This window comes from Crassostrea angulata, chromosome 7 (assembly GCF_025612915.1).
Source record: "Crassostrea angulata isolate pt1a10 chromosome 7, ASM2561291v2, whole genome shotgun sequence".
NCBI lineage: Eukaryota > Metazoa > Mollusca > Bivalvia > Ostreida > Ostreidae > Magallana > Magallana angulata.
This window is the reverse complement of record NC_069117.1, coordinates 49,913,036-49,934,373: the sequence shown is the minus strand read 5'-3', so window position 1 is coordinate 49,934,373 and position 21,338 is coordinate 49,913,036. Positions and strand designations below refer to the sequence as shown.

The window sequence follows — 21,338 nt, the reverse complement described above, 5'->3', positions numbered from 1 at the left end:
ATTCCCTTTGGAGAGGGGGTTCAAAATATTATGGCTGCAATATTTTGAACCCCCCTCCATTTTTTATTGCTATTGGAGAGGGGGTTCAAAATATTATGGCTGCGATATATTGAACCCCCTACTTATTTCCAATTCCCTTTGTAGAGGGGGTTCAAAATATTATGGCCGCGATATTTTGAACCCCCCTACCTATTTCCAATTCCCATTGGAGAGGGGGTTCAAAATATTATGGCAGCGATATATTGAACCCCCTACATATTTTCCAATTTCCTTTGGAGAGGGGGTTCAAAATATTATGACTGCGATATATTGAACCCCCTACCTATTTCCAATTCCCATTGGAGAGGGGGTTCAAAATATTATGGCCGCGACATTTTGAACCCCCCTCTATTTTTTATTGCTATTAGAGAAGGGGTTCAAAATATTATGGCAGCGATATATTGAACCCCCTACTTATTTCCAATTCCCTTCGGAGAGGGGGTTCAAAATATTATGGCAGCGATATTTTGAACCCCATACCTATTTCCAACTCCCATTGGAGAGGGGGTTCATAATATTATGGCTGCGATATATTGAAAACTCTTCTTATCATGGTACTCTTCCAAGTCCATGGCCGATGCGGTCACAAATGAATTGATCAGTAGAAACTCACAATTCCCAAATTGTATTACATAACAGGGATATTTTACAGGCTGATGTCAGTTAATAAGGGAGCCAATTAATGTTTACCTAGCTACCACCGGTGTGTATACACAGTACACAGGTGTTAGCCCCCTTTTCTCCCACCTGGGGACTACCATTTAGAGTAACCTCCAAGGATACCCTATTTTCTTGGTAACAAAAAGAATCACAAAAAACAATATGATTTTCATTCATAATATGTTTTATTACGGACTGACAATAAAAGCACAATTATACCCCCCCCTTCCATCTACCCCCTCCCCCCCCCCCCAAAAAAAATAATTTGAATTCTGTATATGCATGAAGAAAAGATTTTGGGGGGGGGGGGGGTCAAAAGCAATAAAAGAAGAGTGGCATTATTATTTATAATTAAATTTCACAGCAATTAAATTTTGAAACCCCTAGATCTCCAATAGCCAGTGATAAGAAGGGTTTTCAATATATCGCAGCCATAAAATTATGAACCCCCTCTCCAATGGGAATTGGAAATAGGTATGGGGTTCAAAATATCGCTGCCATAATATTTTGAAACCCCTCTCTAATGGAAATTGGAAATAGGTTGGGGGTTCAATATATCGCGGCCATAATATTTTGAACCCCCTCTCAAATAGCAATGAAAAATAGAGGGGGGTTCAAAATATCGCGGCCATAATATTGTGAACCCCCTATCCAATGGGAATTGGAAAAAGGTAGGGGGTTCAATATATCGCAGCCATAATATTTTGAACCCCCTCTCCAATACCAATGCAAAATAGAAGGGGGTTCAAAATATCGCGGCCATAATATTTTGAACCCCCTCTCCAATGGGAATTGAAAAATATGTAGGGGGTTCAATATATCGCAGCCATAATATTTTGAACCCCCTATCCAAAAGCAATGAAAAATAGAGGGGGTTGAAAATATCTCGGCCATAATATTTTGAACCCCTTCTCCAATGGGAATTGGAAAAAGGAAGGGGGTTCAATATATCGCAGCCATAATATTTTGAACCCCCTCTCCAATAGCAATGAATAATAGAGGGGGGTTCAAAATATCGCGGCCATAATATTGTGAACCCCCTATCCAATGGGAATTGGAAAAAGGTAGGGGGTTCAATATATCGCAGCCATAATATTTTGAACCCCCTCTCCAATACCAATGCAAAATAGAAGGGGGTTCAAAATATCGCGGCCATAATATTTTGAACCCCCTCTCCAATGGGAATTGAAAAATATGTAGGGGGTTCAATATATCGCAGCCATAATATTTTGAACCCCCTATCCAAAAGCAATGAAAAATAGAGGGGGTTGAAAATATCTCGGCCATAATATTTTGAACCCCTTCTCCAATGGGAATTGGAAAAAGGAAGGGGGTTCAATATATCGCAGCCATAATATTTTGAACCCCCTCTCCAATAGCAATGAATAATAGAGGGGGGTTCAAAATATCGCGGCCATAATATTTTGAACCCCCTCTCCAAAGGGAATTGGAAAATATATAGGGGGTTCAATATATCGCAGCCATAACATTTTGAACCCCCTATCCAAAAGCAATTAATAATGGAGGAGGGTTCAAAATATGGCAGCCATAATATTTTGAACCCCCTCTCCAATAGGAATTTGAGAAAAATAGGGGGTTCAATATATCGCGGCCATAATATTTTGAACCCCCCCTCCAATACCAATGAAATATAGAGGGGGGTTCAAAATGTTGCGGCCATAATATTTTGAACCCCCTCTCCAATAGGAATTGGAAAAAGGTTGGGGGTTCAATATATCGCTGCCATAATATTTTGAACCCCCTCTCCAATAGGAAATGGAAAAAGATTGGGGATTTAAAATATCGGGGCCATAATATTTTGAACCCCCTCTCCAATACCAATGAAAAATAGAGGGGGGTTCAAAATATCGCGGCCATAATATTTTGAACCCCCTCTCCAATAGGAATTGGAAAAAGGTTGGGGGTTCAATATATCGCAGCCATAATATTTTGAACCCCCTCTCCAATACCAATGAAAAATAGATGGGGGTTCAAAATATCGCGGCCATAATATTTTGAACCCCCTCTCTAATGGGAATTGGAAATAAGTAGGGGGTTCAATATATCGCAGCCATAATATTTTGAACCCCCTCTCCAATAACAATGAAAAATAGAGGGGGGTTCAAAATATCGCGGCCATAAAATATTGAACCCGGGTTCAATATTTTATGGGGGGGTTCAATATATCGCAGCGATATTTTGAACCCGGGTTCAATATATCGCGGGGTTCAAAATATTATATGACACCGGAAGTTACGCTGGCTATAACAAAATAGTTTTAACACATGTACATACATATAGGTCTATCATTACGCAAAGTTTGGCTGTTCAAGTCGTCACCGTTTTTGAGATCTCGTCGAAATAAGGTTTTTTGTCTCGGGACAGGAAACGGACAAACGGAAGTGCTCAATGTAAATTGTATTAAATATTTCTTGTATACTTGCCTTTTGTACATTATTGTTCATCAAGCTAACTATACAAATATCAAAGGAAAAAAGTTAAACTGATAAACAGCTCGATTTGTTTGAACTCTTCCTGTGTGGACCGGAAGTGACGGAAGACAAAATGAAACCAGTTTAACACAATTTCAATCAAATGTCTATCATCCATGAAAGTTTCGTGCTGTGGTCACCTATAGTTTCTGAGATCTTGTGGGTACAAAATGTACAATCGCATAGATAACCTATGTATAGATTTATACTTATATTTTTTTTTTCTATAGAAAAGGAATTTAATGCATAAAAATATTTATTTTTGAAGTGCTTCTGGTGACGACCAGAAGTTACAAAGAACAAAACAAAATAGTTTATACACATCTACATACACAGGTCTCTCCATTTGGAATTTACTGACCAGGTATAAACCATATCAAATCAAACTATTTAATTACTATAATTGTCTAGGCTTAGTCCATTTACTGTCTCAGTCTGCAAATGTATGTCATTGTTAATATTAATAGCAATATTCATTTAAAAGAATAGTATGAATTTTAATATCAAATTTTATATGAAATGAGAAGCTCGGTAAAATAGTGTTTGACTTGCTAATGTGTCAGCTTTTTTCTTTATACATTGTGTAATAATCTATATCCAATGCCAAACTACAGGTCCTGGAGAGTTTTTAAAGTAGAAAAAAATTGTCTAACTTAAAGACAACATATTTCCAAAAGTATCGAGAGTCCAAAGACAGATTTTAGATATAACTACAGTAACAAAGTTACACAAATCCTCCTACACAATGTTGCAAATGTTGTCAAAACACACGTTCACACTGAAAAATTCCTAATAAACTCGGTAAAAAGCGTTTTTATCACATTAAAACATATAGAGAGTCCCGAGAGTTTTCGGATGGCAAAATGTCTGCAGCAGACAGTGGTTTTAATGGGATAAAAACGCTTTTTACCAAGTTTATTAGGAATATTTCAGTGTGAACATTTGTTTTGATAACATTTGCAACAATGGGTAGTAGGATTTGCATAACTTTTGTAAGTTGTTTTTTGACATTGTTTACAAATCGTGCCCTACTTTTGATTCTTCCCTTGTGTATTATTTATATATATTTACATCTACCAAGTAACATTCCCTCTATTTCTTACGGAAACTTATAGTTAATTCATAGCTCTATAGAAACAGCCAGATTGAAATCTACACGCCCTGTTTATTGATTGGTCGAAATCTACAGCAGCTGAAACTGACAAGAAAGTGACAGGACAAAACTTGACACGCCCAGTTTGTCGATTGGTCGAGACCTACAACTACCTAGGAAAAATCACAGACTGCACGAAATAATCATGACGATGTCAGACTTAGTCTCACAGGAGACGATTTGGCTGTTTCTTTTAGTTAATGTACTTACATACATTAAAAGTAATTTAGTGAATTTTACTTACTTTTCATAATCAATTTATCAATTGGCTAAAAGAAAGATGTTAATATAAACAATAAAATGCTTTCTTTGATGATTCATTCAGGTAATGAAGGCAGTGATCATTGCAGAAAAATTTACATAACCCGCGTTAGCGGGTTATGTATTTTTTTTGCAATGTCGCTACCTTTATATCCCAAATGAATCACCAAAGAAAGCATTTTATTGTTTAAATGTGTCATTGGGTGTAGAGCGGATATGATGCCCCTGTGAGATAAATATAAATGTTCTCTAATAACTGAAAATAGATTTGGTGAATTTGAAGTGCCATTTTCTGAACTTTAGGCCTTTAAAAAATGTATAATTTCAGTTTTACAAAAAGTTGGAAACACACCAAATTTGTGACCTATCTGCACTTAAATGGAAGTACATTTGGGAATTATCAGTAAACACAAAATGACTTGAACTAGGGCAGTGTATCTTGTTACTACTATTTCTAAATGACTTTTTAAATATATAGTTAATTATAAACTGAACACAGAATTTTGCATTAAGAAATATTGGTTAATTATGCTAAATTTAATCTTTAAAGGGACAATAATGCTATTTTTTGTACCGGTAACTGCAGCAGAACCAAGTTTAGTGTGACCACACAAAAAAATGTTTATTTTTTTTATAGAAAAACACTGTTACACACAAAATATGAAGCTGATCATAGAACTTTGCTCTCACCACATATTGCATAGTTTTTTCATAGACATGCTCTTAATGAGAAATAATATGCACTTCCATATCTTGGTAACCCCTTAATAATGGCATTCTCCTTAGAAATAATCAAAGCAAAATTACCAAATTTAAAACAAGTGTAATTTCATTCTCTTTAGATTAATACTGCAAATGTATTAAATTTGACTGTGTATTCTTATCAGTGTTCTTAGCTGAAAGCGGCTTCTACTAAATCAAGTACATGTACCTCGCTAAACGCCATGCATATATTATGTATGTAAATAGGTGCATTCAGAATAAAGGGCAATTCAGATTCCTTTTATCATGTTGAAAAATCAATTTCCCCAAAATATTGTACACACAAAATATAATATGTTAATAGAAACTCACTGATAAAAACTTACCAATTCTAGTTTCTGCAAATCTGAAAAAGTAAAAACACAATTAATTTAATCTATAACATTTTACCATGTAAATAAGAAATTTTAATCAATCCATATCAAATGACCAACATATAAATAAGTCAAAGCAGCATGTTTGATGTTTAGGCCAAATAAAATTAATATTTAGATTCTTATCCTGATTTGCAAAAATTATGGGGCAGGTGGGTGGATTTTATTTATTATTCTTATAAAAGAACCTTTTTCACCATTCATGTTCTAGAAATAACAACTGCTCTATTCTTTTAAGTCGTTAATGCTAATATGATTACACAAACCCACATGTAATCTTTCAGTTCCATTTTATTTCAACTTAACTGGTAATGCATGAAGACATTTGTATCCTTATGATAACAAACATGACTGAAACCAAACGATTATCCACATCTTTAAGCAGCCATGAAAATGTTTTGAATTTTTTTTTGATACCGAGCACGATCTTTTATCCCGAATTTTTTTATTTTCACACAATTTTTTTTTTCAAAATAGAACAAGTGAAAAGCTGTCAATGTGACAGCAAACCAGGTTTTCTTTTATATGAACTGTATCCATAATCCATGTCAACCCTGAATTGATAAACACTACCTACCATATCCAGTGAAATGAAGTACCCTATATGCAATATTTTGTCAAAAAATGACTATAAGTTCAAAAGCTGATATTTTTTCATTAATTATTAGAAATCAAAATCCTAGCAAAATGCACACTTCTGATATCTGTTCAATTCATCTGCAAAAGAATGACTTCCTATCTTGAAAACTGTAGGAGAGGTTATCTGTACAATGAGGGTACCCTTTTGGCAGCCGCCCGCCTGCCATTTTCATCATATCAATAACCGGATTTTTCCATTGGAAAACCAGGTTAAGCTATCCGATGTACAGTTGACCAAATAATGATGCCTGGTAAGGTATATATTCTATGTACTCGTTTGATAGGTAAGGGTATGTTGTTTCTAAAAATAGATTTTTTCCTGCCAAATCACTATGGGGTAGTAACTCTAGCGCTGCAAATCACGCACGTTGAAATACTACTTTTCTTTGACGAAAACATGTGTAATCATTAATAATATTTATCAAATAAAAATTGCATATTTTAATAAAAATAAAGTTTTGAAATAAATTGATTACCTTTGTCGATATTTTTCTTTATTTTTGTGAATTTTTTAAAAAAATAACCATGACGAAGTCACGCGATTTTAACAACTCCCCCCAACCCCAACCCCCCCACATCAGCCGTTGCATTCATAATCCAAAGCATATTCCCGTTACCTGGTAATTTTCCTGTTTTCTATTCCTTTACGATTGAGAACTTAAATCCAAATTGTTGAGTTTTTTTTTCATTCACCGAAATGTTTGCACAAAAAATATTGTTACTAATACAACGAAGTCGTGAATTGCGTGTCACATCAGGTGTGTAAAGCGTTACGAACAAAGCTCGCTTGAACCATGTGAAATGTTTTATTAGAATTCACACAGGGCGAAAAACAATCTTTAAGCAAGTCCTTAAAGGTGGCGTAAAGGTGGCTTAAAGGACATACAACCTTTAAGCCACCTTTAAGCTGAGCTTATAGGTCCTTAATGTCCAAACTTCTTTAAGTCACCTTTAAGCCATCTTTAAGCCACCTTTAAGCATCTTTAAGTGGCATTTACGCTCCCTTTAAGTTGTCTTTAAACCATCTTTAAGTTGCCTTTAAGTCAAATTGATCAAACTGAACAATTAAAACATATATTAAATGCAAAAGTTCTTTTATAGGGATGGGAGGGGGTCATCCGAGTGATAATATAATTTACAAGGAAGGGGGGGGGGTGTTCCAGGCGGCTTTAATTGTCGCTCCATTAAACACAGATCGCTATCACCAATACCGCTCCGATGGACACAGATTGTCGTTATAAAATTCTTTATAATTTTTTGGGGGTTTCAAAATTATTGTAGGGGTGAGCGCAGTCTCTGTATCTTAATCTGTGCATGAAACTAATTAAAGTATGTTTGTTTCCTATAAAATTAATTGGTGAAATCTCTCTCTCCTCTCTCAGTTCATCCGGTTATTAAACAAATTAAAGATAATGAACCAAAAATGCATGATTTAATTTAATAATCGGTTTAAGGTTTGCATTTTTTTTTCAATTTTCATTATTTCTAGGTCTAATTCTTGATCTGCTAGATACATGTTAAAGATGAAAAGACTCTCAACTGCCTTTGTAATATCGGGCAGGATATTACTGCTTTGTTTGTCTAGACATAGTTTTGTTCGTTTGTGTATATCTAATTAGAGTCTATTGTTTGTCCAACTTAAGAAAACCCCTGGAACTAACCGAAATATACAAGATATACACAACAGTTGTGTCATGTGCCCAGGTGCATGTTTGTGTATATCTAATTAAAGTCTATTGTTTGTCCAACTTAAGAAAACCCCTGGAACTAACACAGAATATACAAGATATACACAACAGGTGTGTCGTGTGCCCAGGTGCGCGTCAGGGTTTCTAAAGGCGTTCAAATCTTAGTATGTACGAGTATACGATAAGTCTAGTGAATAAAAGTTTATTATACCCGCACTTTCTAAAGAAAGTTAGGGTATATTGTTGTTACTCTGTTCCGTCCGTCCGTCAGTCCGTCCGTCTGTCACGTTTTACTTTCTCAAACTGCTCTTACATCTTATAAACCAGCAAACTAAACTCTTGGAGTTTGATTTGGGGTATCATGTTGTTTTGTTAAAGGTTTCAAAAATTCTCTGGTAGTCCTGGGGGTCAAATAATTGGTAAAAAATGACGTTTTTTCACAAAAAACCTTCTTCCTCGAACTCCTCCTACATTTTCAACAGTAGACAAATCATCTCTTGGAATATGTTTTAAGGTATCCTATAGATGCGCAATAAGGTTTCGGAATTTTCAATTTTGTCCTGGGGGTCAATTAATTGCTAAAAAATGACGTTTTTAAAAAAAAAAAACTGGTTTCAAAAACGTCATTTTCTTTTTGCAGTAGGCAAATGATCTTCTAGAATATGATTGGGGGTGTCATACTGAAGTGTGATCAGGTTCCAGAATTTTTTTTTTATTAAGGGGATCAGTGGGCAACAAAAAATGCAAAAAAAGTATGGTTCCCAGAACTCCTCTAACAACTTTTGGGGTAGCTACGTCATCTCTTGGGATATAATTGGGGCTGTCCTATAGATGTGCAATAAGATTTTAAAAATCTAAATTTCATCCAGGGAGTCAAATAGTAGCAGAAAATTGACGTTTATCACTCAAAAAAACCCCATAGATCCCAGAACTCCTCTTATGATTTAATGGATAGACACATCATATCTTGGGATATGATAGGGGCTGTCCTATAGATGTGCAATAAGATTTTAAAAATCTAAATTTCATCCAGGGAGTCAAAAAGTAGCAGAAAATTGACGTTTATCACTTCAAAAAACATAAATCCTAGAACTCCTTTTATGATTTAATGGATAGACACATATCTTGGGATATGATAGGAACTGTTCCATAAATGTGCGTTACGGTTTTGAAAAATTAAATTTAACCCTGAGCCCCATTACCTACCGGTACATACATTTTGATGCCCTTTAAGGATCAAGAATATATATGGTTAAGGGGTAGGGATCTCAACCGTTTTCGAGATATTCGTGCACTTCCTGTTCAAGGGGGGTCATGACCACCCCCGGGGTCCATGACCTACATACCGTTTGATGCCCCTTGACACAAGGAACAAGAATATATATGGTTTAAGGGTGGGGATCTCAACTGTTTTGAAGAATACGAATTGTGAAACATTAACATGATTAAACGAGCAAATTAGCTATAACTTTTTACTTATTTTTCTTATATGGTATTGCTGGCATATCAGCGTCACTGGCGTCGGAAGCAAATTGAAAGTGGGGGGGGCTAGACTATAATCCTCAGAAATATTGAGAAAAAAGTAATTCCCAAAATCATGGAAATCCTAATCCGGGGTGGGGGGGGGGGTGTACCTATACTTCCAAAAGGAAAAAAATTCCCCAATTTCTTTTTTCCAAAATCATGAAATTCCTAATCCGGGGGGGGGGGGGGGGGGGGGCTAGTATGCTTCTGAATCCAACTTCTCCATCTTTCGAGGTAAATTTAGGAACAATAATCTTTCCTGCGAGAAAGAAAAAGTGGGGGGGCTGAACCCTCTATCATGCTATGTTTCTAATGTTTAGGTATAGCTTTGCAAAAATAGTGGGGGGGCTAAGCCCCCCCCCTAGCCCCCCGGTTCCGACGCCTATGAGCGTAACGTATGCAGTTAGTGAAAGCGTTTTATGCGTGTTTTGAGTATTTTTATATTTCTCCAACTTCTCCATGTTTTGAGGTAAATTTAGGAACAATAATTGTATCGTTTACGATATTCCGGAAATTTTAGAATCGGACATGAATGGTTTTCTTTTATAGACATCAACGGAAGTGTACATGGATAGATACTCCCACGTTTTCTCTGAACACACATATTGATATTGTAGCTCAGTAAATTTGGAGCCCCGTCTGGGAACCAGGATAATCGAACCAATTCGATTAAATCAAGAAAACTTGAAGAACACTCTTAACCAATTTTTCGTCATAGAGAGTCTCCGAACACATTGTATTCAAAGTAAGGAATATTTACTACCACTGACAGATACTGAATATGGCAAGATTTGGAAAATTAAAGTGTATGGAATGAACAAAATTACAGCAGACATTTCAAAGGTGAATGTACATGGAGTTGTGAAATTCTTTAAAGGGATTAATGAAGGAGACATTGTTAGACCAGAAGGAAAGGTGGATCTTCTCATAGGAGCCGATTGTTGCATCTTATTGCCTGAAAAAATTGATCAGATTGGAAACCTCCAATTGATGCGAAATCAATTTGGATACTGTTTAAGAGGAAGTCATGCCAATTTACATGTGCCCCTTACGACAGAATCAAATCTTGTGTGCATTCATCATGCTTCGGGAAGGATAATCGAACCAATTCGATTAAATCAAGAAAACTTGAAGAACACTCTTAACCAATTTTTCGACATAGAGAGTCTCGGAACACATTGTATTCCAAAGTGTGGAAGTTGCAAGTGTGGGAAGTGTCCACCAGGAAATGGAAACTACACGCTGAAAGAAGAACGCGAGTTACATCTCATAAAGGATGGACTTCAGTATGATAAAACGGGTAGATATTGGACTGCTACATACCCATGGGTTAAAGATCCAAAATTTCTCCCTAACAATTTAAGCGCAGCAGTATGCCGATTAAAATCCACAGAAAAAAGATTGGAAAAGGCAGGACCAGAATACAGCAAAGCATATGGTGACCAGATTATAGATATTGTGCAGAGGAGTGTAGCAAGAAAGTTAACGGATGAAGAAATGGATACTTACAAAGGACCCATTCACTACATTCCACACCATGAAATCTTGAAACCGAATTCCAGGACTACGCCTGTACGGATTGTATTTGATTCATCATCATCATATATGGGTCATGTTTTGAATGAATATTGGGCAAAAGGTCCTAATGTTATTAATGACCTTTTGGGAGTCATCTTCAGATTTAGGCAAAGGAAAATTGCTATTGCGGGAGATATTACCAAAATGTACAACACGATCAAATTATCAGAAAAAGATCAACATACACACAGATTTGTATGGAGAAACTTGCAGATGGACAGATTGCCGGATCACTATGCGTTAACATCAGTGACATTTGGAGATAAACCAAGCGGAGCAATCTCTACTATGGCCCTGAAAATGACAGCTGAAATTTTCAAAACTGAATATCCAGAGGCAGCTGAATTGATAATTAAAAACAGTTATGTGGATGATTTACTTACTTCGGTGGATACTGTTTGTGAGGCCGAGAAAATAATTCGCAACACTGAAATGCTGTTAAGCTATGGAGGATTTCGTGTTAAGCATTGGATAATTTCTGGTGATGTAGATGAACATTTTGCAGGAATGAATGTGCTAAATGCTGAACAGGAAAACATTCTTGGAATGTGTTGGTTACCCAAAACCGATGTCTGGGTGTTCAAGGTGAAACTGAATTTTTCATCAAAAAGATGCGGCGTACATGTAGAAGATGATCTCACAGAGGGACAATTGCATCTTATTCCTGAGAATCTTACTCGGAGAATGGTCCTAAGTCAAGTTGCAGGCATATATGATCCTCTTGGGCTGGTTGCTCCATGTGTATTGTCTTCAAAAATTCTCATGAGAAGTTTATATTCCAGAGAGGTTCAGGATGGATGGGATAAACCTATGAGTGAAGATATTAGGGCAAAATGGGTTCAGTTCTTTCGGGGGCTCTATGAATTACAAACTTTGACATTCAAAAGGTGTCTTATGCCAGATAATGCTGAAGATGATCCAGTTCTTGTTATATTTTCTGATGGAAGTCAACAAGCATATGGTGCATGTGCTTATATCAGATGGCACACTAACAATAACACATATGAATCAAGCCTAGTGATTGCAAAAAATCGAATCGCACCAGTAAAGCAATTGTCTACCCCTCATCTTGAATTGTGTGGAGCAGTACTTGCATCTAGACTTCGTCGAAAACTCATAACAGAAATGAGTTTTAGATTTAGCAAAATTGTGCACATAATTGATTCCATGAATGTCAGAGCACAAATACAACGAGAGAGTTATGGGTTTGGGACATTTGTTGCCACACGTGTTGCTGAAATACAGAGTATTACAGATCCTACTGAATGGTGGTGGGCGCAGGGAGATCACAATCCTGCAGACATGACTACAAGAGTTGCGCCAGCAAGTGCTCTGGGGGCTGACTCCAAGTGGCAAAAAGGTCCAGATTTCTTGAGAACTCCATTTGAACTATGGCCAATAAGTCAAGAAAACACCTTGGATAATGATCAAATACCTGACATTATTGGAGTCACAATGTCGGCCACCTCTGATAATCACACTATCCATAGCAGTACTATCATAGACATTGATCGATTTTCCAGCTTGAGGAAACTACTTCGAGTGACGGGCATTATTCTGTCCATTGTTCACTGGAGGACCTTTAGGGGTATTTGTGACAAAATCAAGTCGGAAACATCAGTGGAAGCAGAGACGTGGTGGGTAAAGTTTGCACAAAAGGAATTACCTAAGGACTGCATGAAGAAATTTCAGAGACTCGGGCTATTTATTAATCAAGATGGGATTGTATGTGTTGGACAACGCATGGCCGAATGGATCAAACAATCATGGAATCAGAGGGAATTCTTTTTATTGCCAAGAAAGGGTCGTTTTACCCAGTTAGTTGTTCGCAGTGTTCACTGTGAAGATCATGCAGGATTAGAGGTGACCTTGGCAAAGATAAGAAGTAGATACTGGATTCCCTGTGTTCGGAAGATCATAAAACGAATTAAAGATAATTGTGTTATATGTAGAAAACGGGATAAGGTAACAATACAACAGCAGATGGGTGTCTTACCTTCTTACAGACTTCACCCATCACCACCATTTTACAACTGTGCCTTGACATATTTGGACCATTCACTATACGTGACACGGTTAAAAAACAAACACATGGAAAGGCATATGGTGTATTGTTTAATTGCCTTAACTGCAGGGGTGTTTACATTGATTTGGCTGAAGGTTACGACACAGGGAATTTCATTGTTGTCTTCAGAAGATTTGTTTCTATTCGTGGCAATCCAAAGCGAATAATTTCTGATGCAGGCACACAACTAGTAGCTGCAGGAAAGGAACTTAAGAAGTATGATGTAGAGTGGAATGTCATCAAATCTGCAGATGCTCCATGGGAGAATGGGTGTAGTGAATCGTTGATCAAGTCTGTAAAGAGATGCTTGCAAATTGCAGTTGGGGATTCAATTTTGACTTTTTCGGAATTGCAAAGTGTATTATTTGAAGTCGCAAACTTGATCAATGAGAGACCTATTGGAACCAAAGTGTGTGACCCAAATGAAGGAACATACTTATGCCCAAATGATTTATTGTTGGGTAGATCTAGTGTGCGGGTTCCTCAAATGCAAATGGATGACAGGTGCAATCCACGACTGGGATGGAAATTTATTCAGCAGGTAGTGGATACTTTTTGGAGGAGGTGGATTAGGGATTATTTTCCCACTCTTATTGTCAGGCAGAAATGGCATACTAGCAGGAGGAACTTGGAACAAGGTGACCTGGTGTTAGTTCCAGATACAAACATTATTCGCAGAAAATGGAAGCTTGCTCAAGTTACTGAGGCTAAGCCAGGAAAAGATGGAAAAGTACGAGATGTTACAGTGCAATACAAAAATATAGGCCCAGGTGCAAAATATGTCGGATGTACTGGAACTCTCGTTCGCAGATCTGTTCACAGACTTGTAGTAATACTACCGATTGAGGACTGTAATTAGTTGTGAACTTGTTAAGTAATGTCGGGGGGAGTGTATCGTTTACGATATTCCGGAAATTTTAGAATCGGACATGAATGGTTTTCTTTTATAGACATCAACGGAAGTGTACATGGATAGATACTCCCACGTTTTCTCTGAACACACATATTGATATTGTAGCTCAGTAAATTTGGAGCCATCAAAGTGTGAGTGAAAAGTGATTTATTTGAGTATATGTAAATATCTGACAGTCAAAATTTTGGTTAAGCCTTAAAATAACATTGAACAAACTCGTCAAGCCATGAACAATTATGGAGTACTGTTATCGTCATAAATTGAACAAACTTGTCAAGCCATGAACAATTATGGAATACTGTTATCATCATAAATTGGCATTGATTTATTGAAATGTAATTTTAGGTTGAAACAATGGAATAAATGGTTACAACAGATGGTTGAATTTTCATTGCTGAGCTATACAATAATCTTTCCTGCGAGAAAAAGTGGGGGGGCTGAACCCTCTATCATGCTATGTTTCTAATGTTTAGGTATAGGTTCCGACGCCTATGAGCGTAACGTATGCAGTTAGTGAAAGCGTTTTATGCATGTTTTAAGTATTTTTATATTTCAAATATGATGTACATGTATATACTTACATCAAAATTGAATTTTCGGTGTTCTAGACGATCTTTTATCATACAGACGATACAGTATCATTGAGATGGAAGAAAAAACCGTAGGACTGACGAAATTAAACATTAAATTAAACAAAATACAGTAAACATTAAAATACCCGGTAATTTGTGAAACTAGTATTTTTAGCAATGCAATTTTGTTTACGTTTGCATTACTGAGCAGTTGTTTATTCCAGCAGCTATATACATATGATACGAATAGAGAGCTCTAGACGTTGCCTGGTTTGATTTTCCGATTATATATTGGGACTATAGTCTGTCGATCCCAAAATATTCATGCAGCACATTTGGACGATTTATAATGGAAAATGTTGACATCTTTTCTCCATTTGGAAGTCACTCAGAAGACCTTGCACAATTTTTCAACACTATCATCCGGGTCTGTTGAAATGCAAAACCCCATAGACTTCTTTATTTTTAGCCGTGTATTTATACCAGCTGATAAGCTAGAGAAGGCGTTTTAAAGAAAGAATAATGAGAATGTTTAATGCTTCTAAAAGAGAATCGCTTGAACCCTGGGGTATATATAAATATACAGCAAAAAGTGAATCGAGGATATTTTGGGACAGAATATAGTGGTCAATGCATGTACTGTTAATTTTGAGGAAATAAATATTCTTATATAAATCTAATATTGCTAATCTTTCAAAAAAAATTAAAAAGGTACATAAATTATATCGTTTTAGCATGATTAACAAATCTATGAGGTAAATAACATGAGATAAGATTTTCTGTTTTCCCTTCAGTTCCACTTTCCGTTCCGTTTTCCGTTCCGCGTTTCAGCAACACCCATATATGTATACGTATACACGTGAACCCATCTATTCGAAGAGCTGGGTAAAACTAGTACCAGCTAATGAGACATACAGACCTGTGCTGTGTATGTAACTTCAGACAAAGATCATTCATTTGTAACATGCATGTATTTTTATGTATTTGTTTACCTGTCTGTAAGAGCATTTGGGTCCAAGGTGTATTTTTGGTAATTTTACAATTGATATAAATGAATTTTCATGGGGGGTGGGGGGGGGGGTCTGGACCCCTCACTCCCACCCCTTCTCTAAATCTGTGCACACGATGATGTTCATGTAGGCATACAGAAGCAAATCTAAAACCGGCAACCGCCACGGGGATGGGGCATAATTTAATTTTTAATTTTGTTTGTAATAATTATATAGACCATTATACTTTCTATGACATAAAATGTTAAGATTATTGATTAACTGAAAATTCACTTCAAACAGTTCTACCCCAAATTGCACATACAGTGCTGGTCATGTCACGATGTGTATTATCATATGGGAAGGGATCTCATCCTTCAGTTATGAAAATTATAAATTTTAATTGTACATGTATTACCGGAGCTTGCATGTAGCCTTCATTTTTAATTAAACTGGTACAAAACAGTGTTATTTAGGGGCAAACACATGGTGCTGTAATACTGTCTAATGACAGCATCTAGTTTACATTTGTAATTCATTTTCAAAGTATTATTTCCTAGCTCTGGGTTTCAAAAATGTTACGTCTACAAATTAACGATACATGTATGTAAGAGTAAAATCTTGAGCCTAATTAATTAATGTACCGGTGATCATAAATAGCAGTTAATTATTTAAATATATGTATAAGGCTAGGGTAAATGTGTCACATACCCAGCCTGGTATATCATACAATTGTATGTACAAGTATTGCAATGTACATCATTATGTATGTACATCATGTAAATATATATGTAAAAAAAATATGTAAATATGTACATCATTTGCAATTGTGCCACATGCAGTAAATACGTCACCGGTAATTGGTAATATTGTTTGTTATAGAATTGCTAGTTTAAAAATAATGTATACAGTTAAATATTTAAACATACTGGAATGGCGCCGCGATCATGCAAACCGGGAAATTGAATAAATACCCTAATAGTTTCAATGCATTTCATAAAAGAAATGATTTCATTTTCTTTCTTACATTTTTATAGCTATAAATTAGATGAACGTATATCTACTCGGTTTAAATTTATTAATTAAGAAGGCCTACTAGTGAGCCTAACGGTTTCCATTTAGGTATAATATATTTTTTTTCACTGAAGACCAAGTTCCGTATTTCATTCTTATTACATGCATGCATATTATTTATAAATTAGATATAATTGATTGTTACAAACTGAATGGTTTGTCAATGCTTTGTCAAAATCTTTACAAGTTAACACATTCAATACATTGATTCAATATCCACTGAAATATGTAAGTTACCGTGGCGCTGAGGAAGTGTGGCATTGCTAGTAAACAAAGGGTTTCCGGTTCAAATCTCGCCATGGGCGTTTTTTTTTTTTTTTTTCTAGAACAAAAACCGTTTTTAATACCTTTTCTTTCATAAAGTTAATACATTTTGTTGGTAAATTAAGCACAATATTAAATAAAAAAAATTTATGGCTTAAAGGTGGCTTAAAGGTGGTTTAAAGGTAGCTTAAAGGTAGCTTAAAGGTGGCTTAAAGAAGTTTGGACATTAAGGACCTATAAGTTGTCCTTAAAGGTGGCTTAAAGGTGGCTTAAAGATAGTCTTTAAGCTGCCTTTAAGCCATTTTTATGCTTTCTTTAAGCCACCTTTAAGCAACACATATAGCTTAAAGGTGGCTTAAAGATCGTCTTTAAGCTACCTTTAAACACCTTTAAGCTATCTTTAAGGAGAACTTAAAGATGGTCATTCATCCTGTGTCATTCCAAACCTTTAACTCGTAGAAAACAATATACATTGTATTATCTTTTAATCAAAATTGTATTTTTTTTCAAAAAAAAAAAATAAAGTCAGTTTTAAAATGGAGACTGCCGATAAAGTCTAGCTAGTACGATGTTTTCGTATTGGTACAATTGTGGAATGCACAATGCATCAACATGCTTTACACAATTATAACAAAATATGAATCAACCATAAATGACGCTGTGGTGTTTTATTAAGCATGTATTTTTTACAAGATAAGATTGTGTACAAATACCACACATAACGTCGGACATCGGCTATCTGGCTGAACCTGTCAATCAAATTTTGAGCATTTGATTTCATTGGATGGTGAAGCGCCTCTTTTATGTAAACAGCAAAATGAAACGAATTGACTTTAAAGCAGTCGGAATTGGTATCTAATAGTTTTATTTTAATGATATCCAGCGATATGAAAAAGAGTTAAAAATGTACCGTTCATGCATATACATGTAATAATTAATGTGAGAGAAGATAATTGCTTGGAATCTCGATGAAAAAATACAATCAATGATTAGAAATTCCATTACTTGACTCTTGTTAACTTGATTTACGGAAAATAACAAGATGTTTAAACATAATAATTACAATAAATGTGTACAAGCATTTTAACCACGAAATCCGTATGCATGGTACTAATTAAAAATAGTTAGTAGCAAATACGCTGTTATACAAATGTAAGGTCCGAAACACTAAATGTACATGTACAATGAAATTAGGTATACAAAAAATTGAACAATTTAAATAGGGTCATACAATTACCAGATTACCCCAATTCAAGTTATGCACAGTCACAGTATCTACGAAATCAAAGATTAAAACAACCTACTCAATATTTTTCGACGAAATAGGTGACTTGTGCACTGCAAACTATACTCTATAAATCAAGGTTTTTTTTCTTCATTTTATTGCAAGAGCGCCGCAGGAAAATAAAATAATGTCAATCAACGGCAAATGACGTAAAGCTGCTACTATGTCACAATCAGCGTAAGGGGGAAAAATTAAAATAACTTGTTTTAAAATCAAGAAAAAAAAATATTGCCTGACTTTCTGCATCAATTGTTTATTCTTTATTGTTGATCATGTTAGATAAAAAATAGTGCAACTTTTTGAAAATTTATTTGAAGCTCCATAATCTACCGAGCTCATCCCGGAAAATCCCGAGCTCTCAGGCTCAATTGTACATCGGATACCTTAATAAAACATTTCTGTGCCTGAAGATTACATTCAGTTCCAAAATTTTCACTAATTTCATTTTACCAGAAGTTTAAATTTCTTGACAATTTGCACAAACTAAAATCATCAGACTCATTAAAACAGTTCATGTATACATACCCATTGACCGGATTGATAACCTCTTCTACTATACTGGTGTTGACCATTCTACATTGCTTCTGTGTTATAAAAAAAGACCAGATAGAAACTGTAATTAAAATTACATCATAATATTGCACAGATACAAGTACGGTACATGTACATGTACAATGTTGATAATGTAGTTAGCAATGAAGCAAAAGTTTTTACTAGCATTTCAGTACCTGGTGAGGCAACTAATTGATTCCCACTATATACCAATTTGTGTTCAACTGTCTTTGTCATCAATGATTGATATTGATAAGGGTCAGGGCACATTGAAACTAGAGGTACTTTAAGCAAGCTCACAATTAATACCCCCCCCCCCCCCCCCCGCTAAGAAAAATCATAACTCATGTATTTTTTCTATAATTATAGAAAATATTGGATGAATCTATTTCACTGTCCATTTTCTATAAATAACATCTCCATTTTTTTTTTAAAAATGTTAATGCTAATACATGTATGAGTACACAAACCAATTTCTATTCTTTAAATTCCATTTTATTTCAAGTTAACTGTTAATGCATGAGGACATTTGCATCCTTATGTTAACAAACATGACTCGAATCAAACGAAAATCCACATGTCAAGCAGCCATTTAATATAAGCATTTTGAATTATTGGTATACTGAGCCAGATTTTTTCTGAAAATTTTTTTCCGCATATATTAAAAAAAAAAAAATACATCGTGCAGGCCATTTTCAGAGAGACGGGGATGAGAATCTAAACAATAATTTCATGTGGCCTGAGACAAGCAAGCTTTGTGTCAAATTTTAGCTTTTAATTATTTCCATTAATACGAGACATGACACAAATAGGAATAAGCATTTTTTAAACAATGACCTTGAACTTCCTCAATTGACCTTGGGTCAAGGTCATGACACACCCTTAGGTTATAGGCAATCTTTATTGCCTGACGTCATGCATATCTAAGGTTTAAAAGTTGCAATCTCCGAAACAGTGCAGACAATGGGACAAGCAATATCATGATATTTCACAAAATGATTAACCGATGCATGTTTAAGATGTCAGCATTCACATTCACAATTCATGAAAATGTTATATGGCATGTAATAACAACAGTGAGCAAGAGTTTTCAAGTAAAAGGGACGTTCACCATGCAGTACACGTGTGTAATCCTGATTTGAAAATAGATCAGCATTCCACCATATTTGAACGGTGAAAAGGGGAAAGGGGTCATCACAACAAGTTGTAACATATTGTCTATTACGGTACAATGTAAATAATTATTGGTGTTGGATTATCATTATTACAAGAGAGTCATCAGTTTGGATTAAAACAAATATATATTTTTACAACTGGAGGAACTAAATCGCCAAAGCGGGGTGTGACCCGATTTTTGTTCAGTTGGGCGATTTCATTAATCTTGAAAGGGGATCTTAACTCGCATGTCTTACTAAACGTACATTACTACATTTAACAATTTCTAATCAAATGTGTTTCTTAATTCGATAGATTTCTTCCAAAACATCCGAACCAAAGTATAATATACATGTATATAACTGTTACAAAACAAATGTCAAAAATTCATCTGACCCCCTCCCCATGGCTCTCAGTAATAGCAGGATTTCAAGCCATAATGTCTCATTCATAGTTTTTGCGCGCAAGTTGACAAGTCCGTTAATTGGGATCATGCGAATACCCCAGAGCACACCATGTGTTTACATCACAGGTACGTAGCATCGGGAGTTGGGGTGAGGGAGGCTGCTTCCCCCTCCCCACTTTTTTGCCAGCTGGCACTTTTCTTAACTTTATAGGATAAAGGGAAATATCATGGATTTGCCCCCCCCCCCCCTCCACTTTTGTAGGAGCATGCAATAAATGAAACTGCAAATAAGGAATTGTAATTGAATTGAATATACAGTTAGGGTTTTTTTTTCATGAATTTGAGAATTCACCCTTTTTTAATTGCTTGTCAAGATAATTTGATTAAGCTGCCCACACACATTCAAAATCAAAACGTGTTTGTATACCCTTTCATATTTCATATGGTTGGAAATTTAAAAAAATGCCTTTCAGTTGATTTCGCATCTTAATTAATATAACAAATACATGTACAATTAAAAAAAACCCCGACTATTTACTCTCCAGCTTTCAAGCTTACATAAACTTATATGATATGTGTACATTCCTAAAAAAATGAATTAATAAAATAAATGAATTTCAATTGATATACATGTTCTAGATCGAGGAAAAGACTGACATTTCGTCCTTAATTCGCACGTTCCGTTTATAAATTTATGATCAGCAGCGAAAATTAAAATTCATTTCTGATAAGATAGCCTAATTGATACATGCATGCTTCTATTGAATAATTTTGTTCAGTCAGGCAAGCTTTTTGGAAAGCTATTACTTGTGTGAATTAAGAACTTCTAATATTTGTCCATAAGAAAGAAATGAACTGGTCACAAATTTTGCACTTTTTCTGCCAGTGACCTT

General features: G+C 35.5%; 1 protein-coding gene across 1 annotated transcript in view; it reads right to left on the bottom strand.

Moving 5' to 3' along the window:
* The window catches only part of LOC128191391 (uncharacterized), a 65,883-nt gene that overhangs the window by 38,000 nt on the left and 6,545 nt on the right, over window positions 1–21,338 (bottom strand). The window contains exons 6-7 of the mRNA XM_052863452.1: window positions 18,858–18,916; window positions 5,694–5,713 (exon numbers count right to left, since the gene is read on the bottom strand). Coding sequence (XP_052719412.1) covers window positions 5,694–5,713; window positions 18,858–18,916 — 79 coding nt within the window. The remainder of the gene's footprint in view (window positions 1–5,693; window positions 5,714–18,857; window positions 18,917–21,338) is intronic.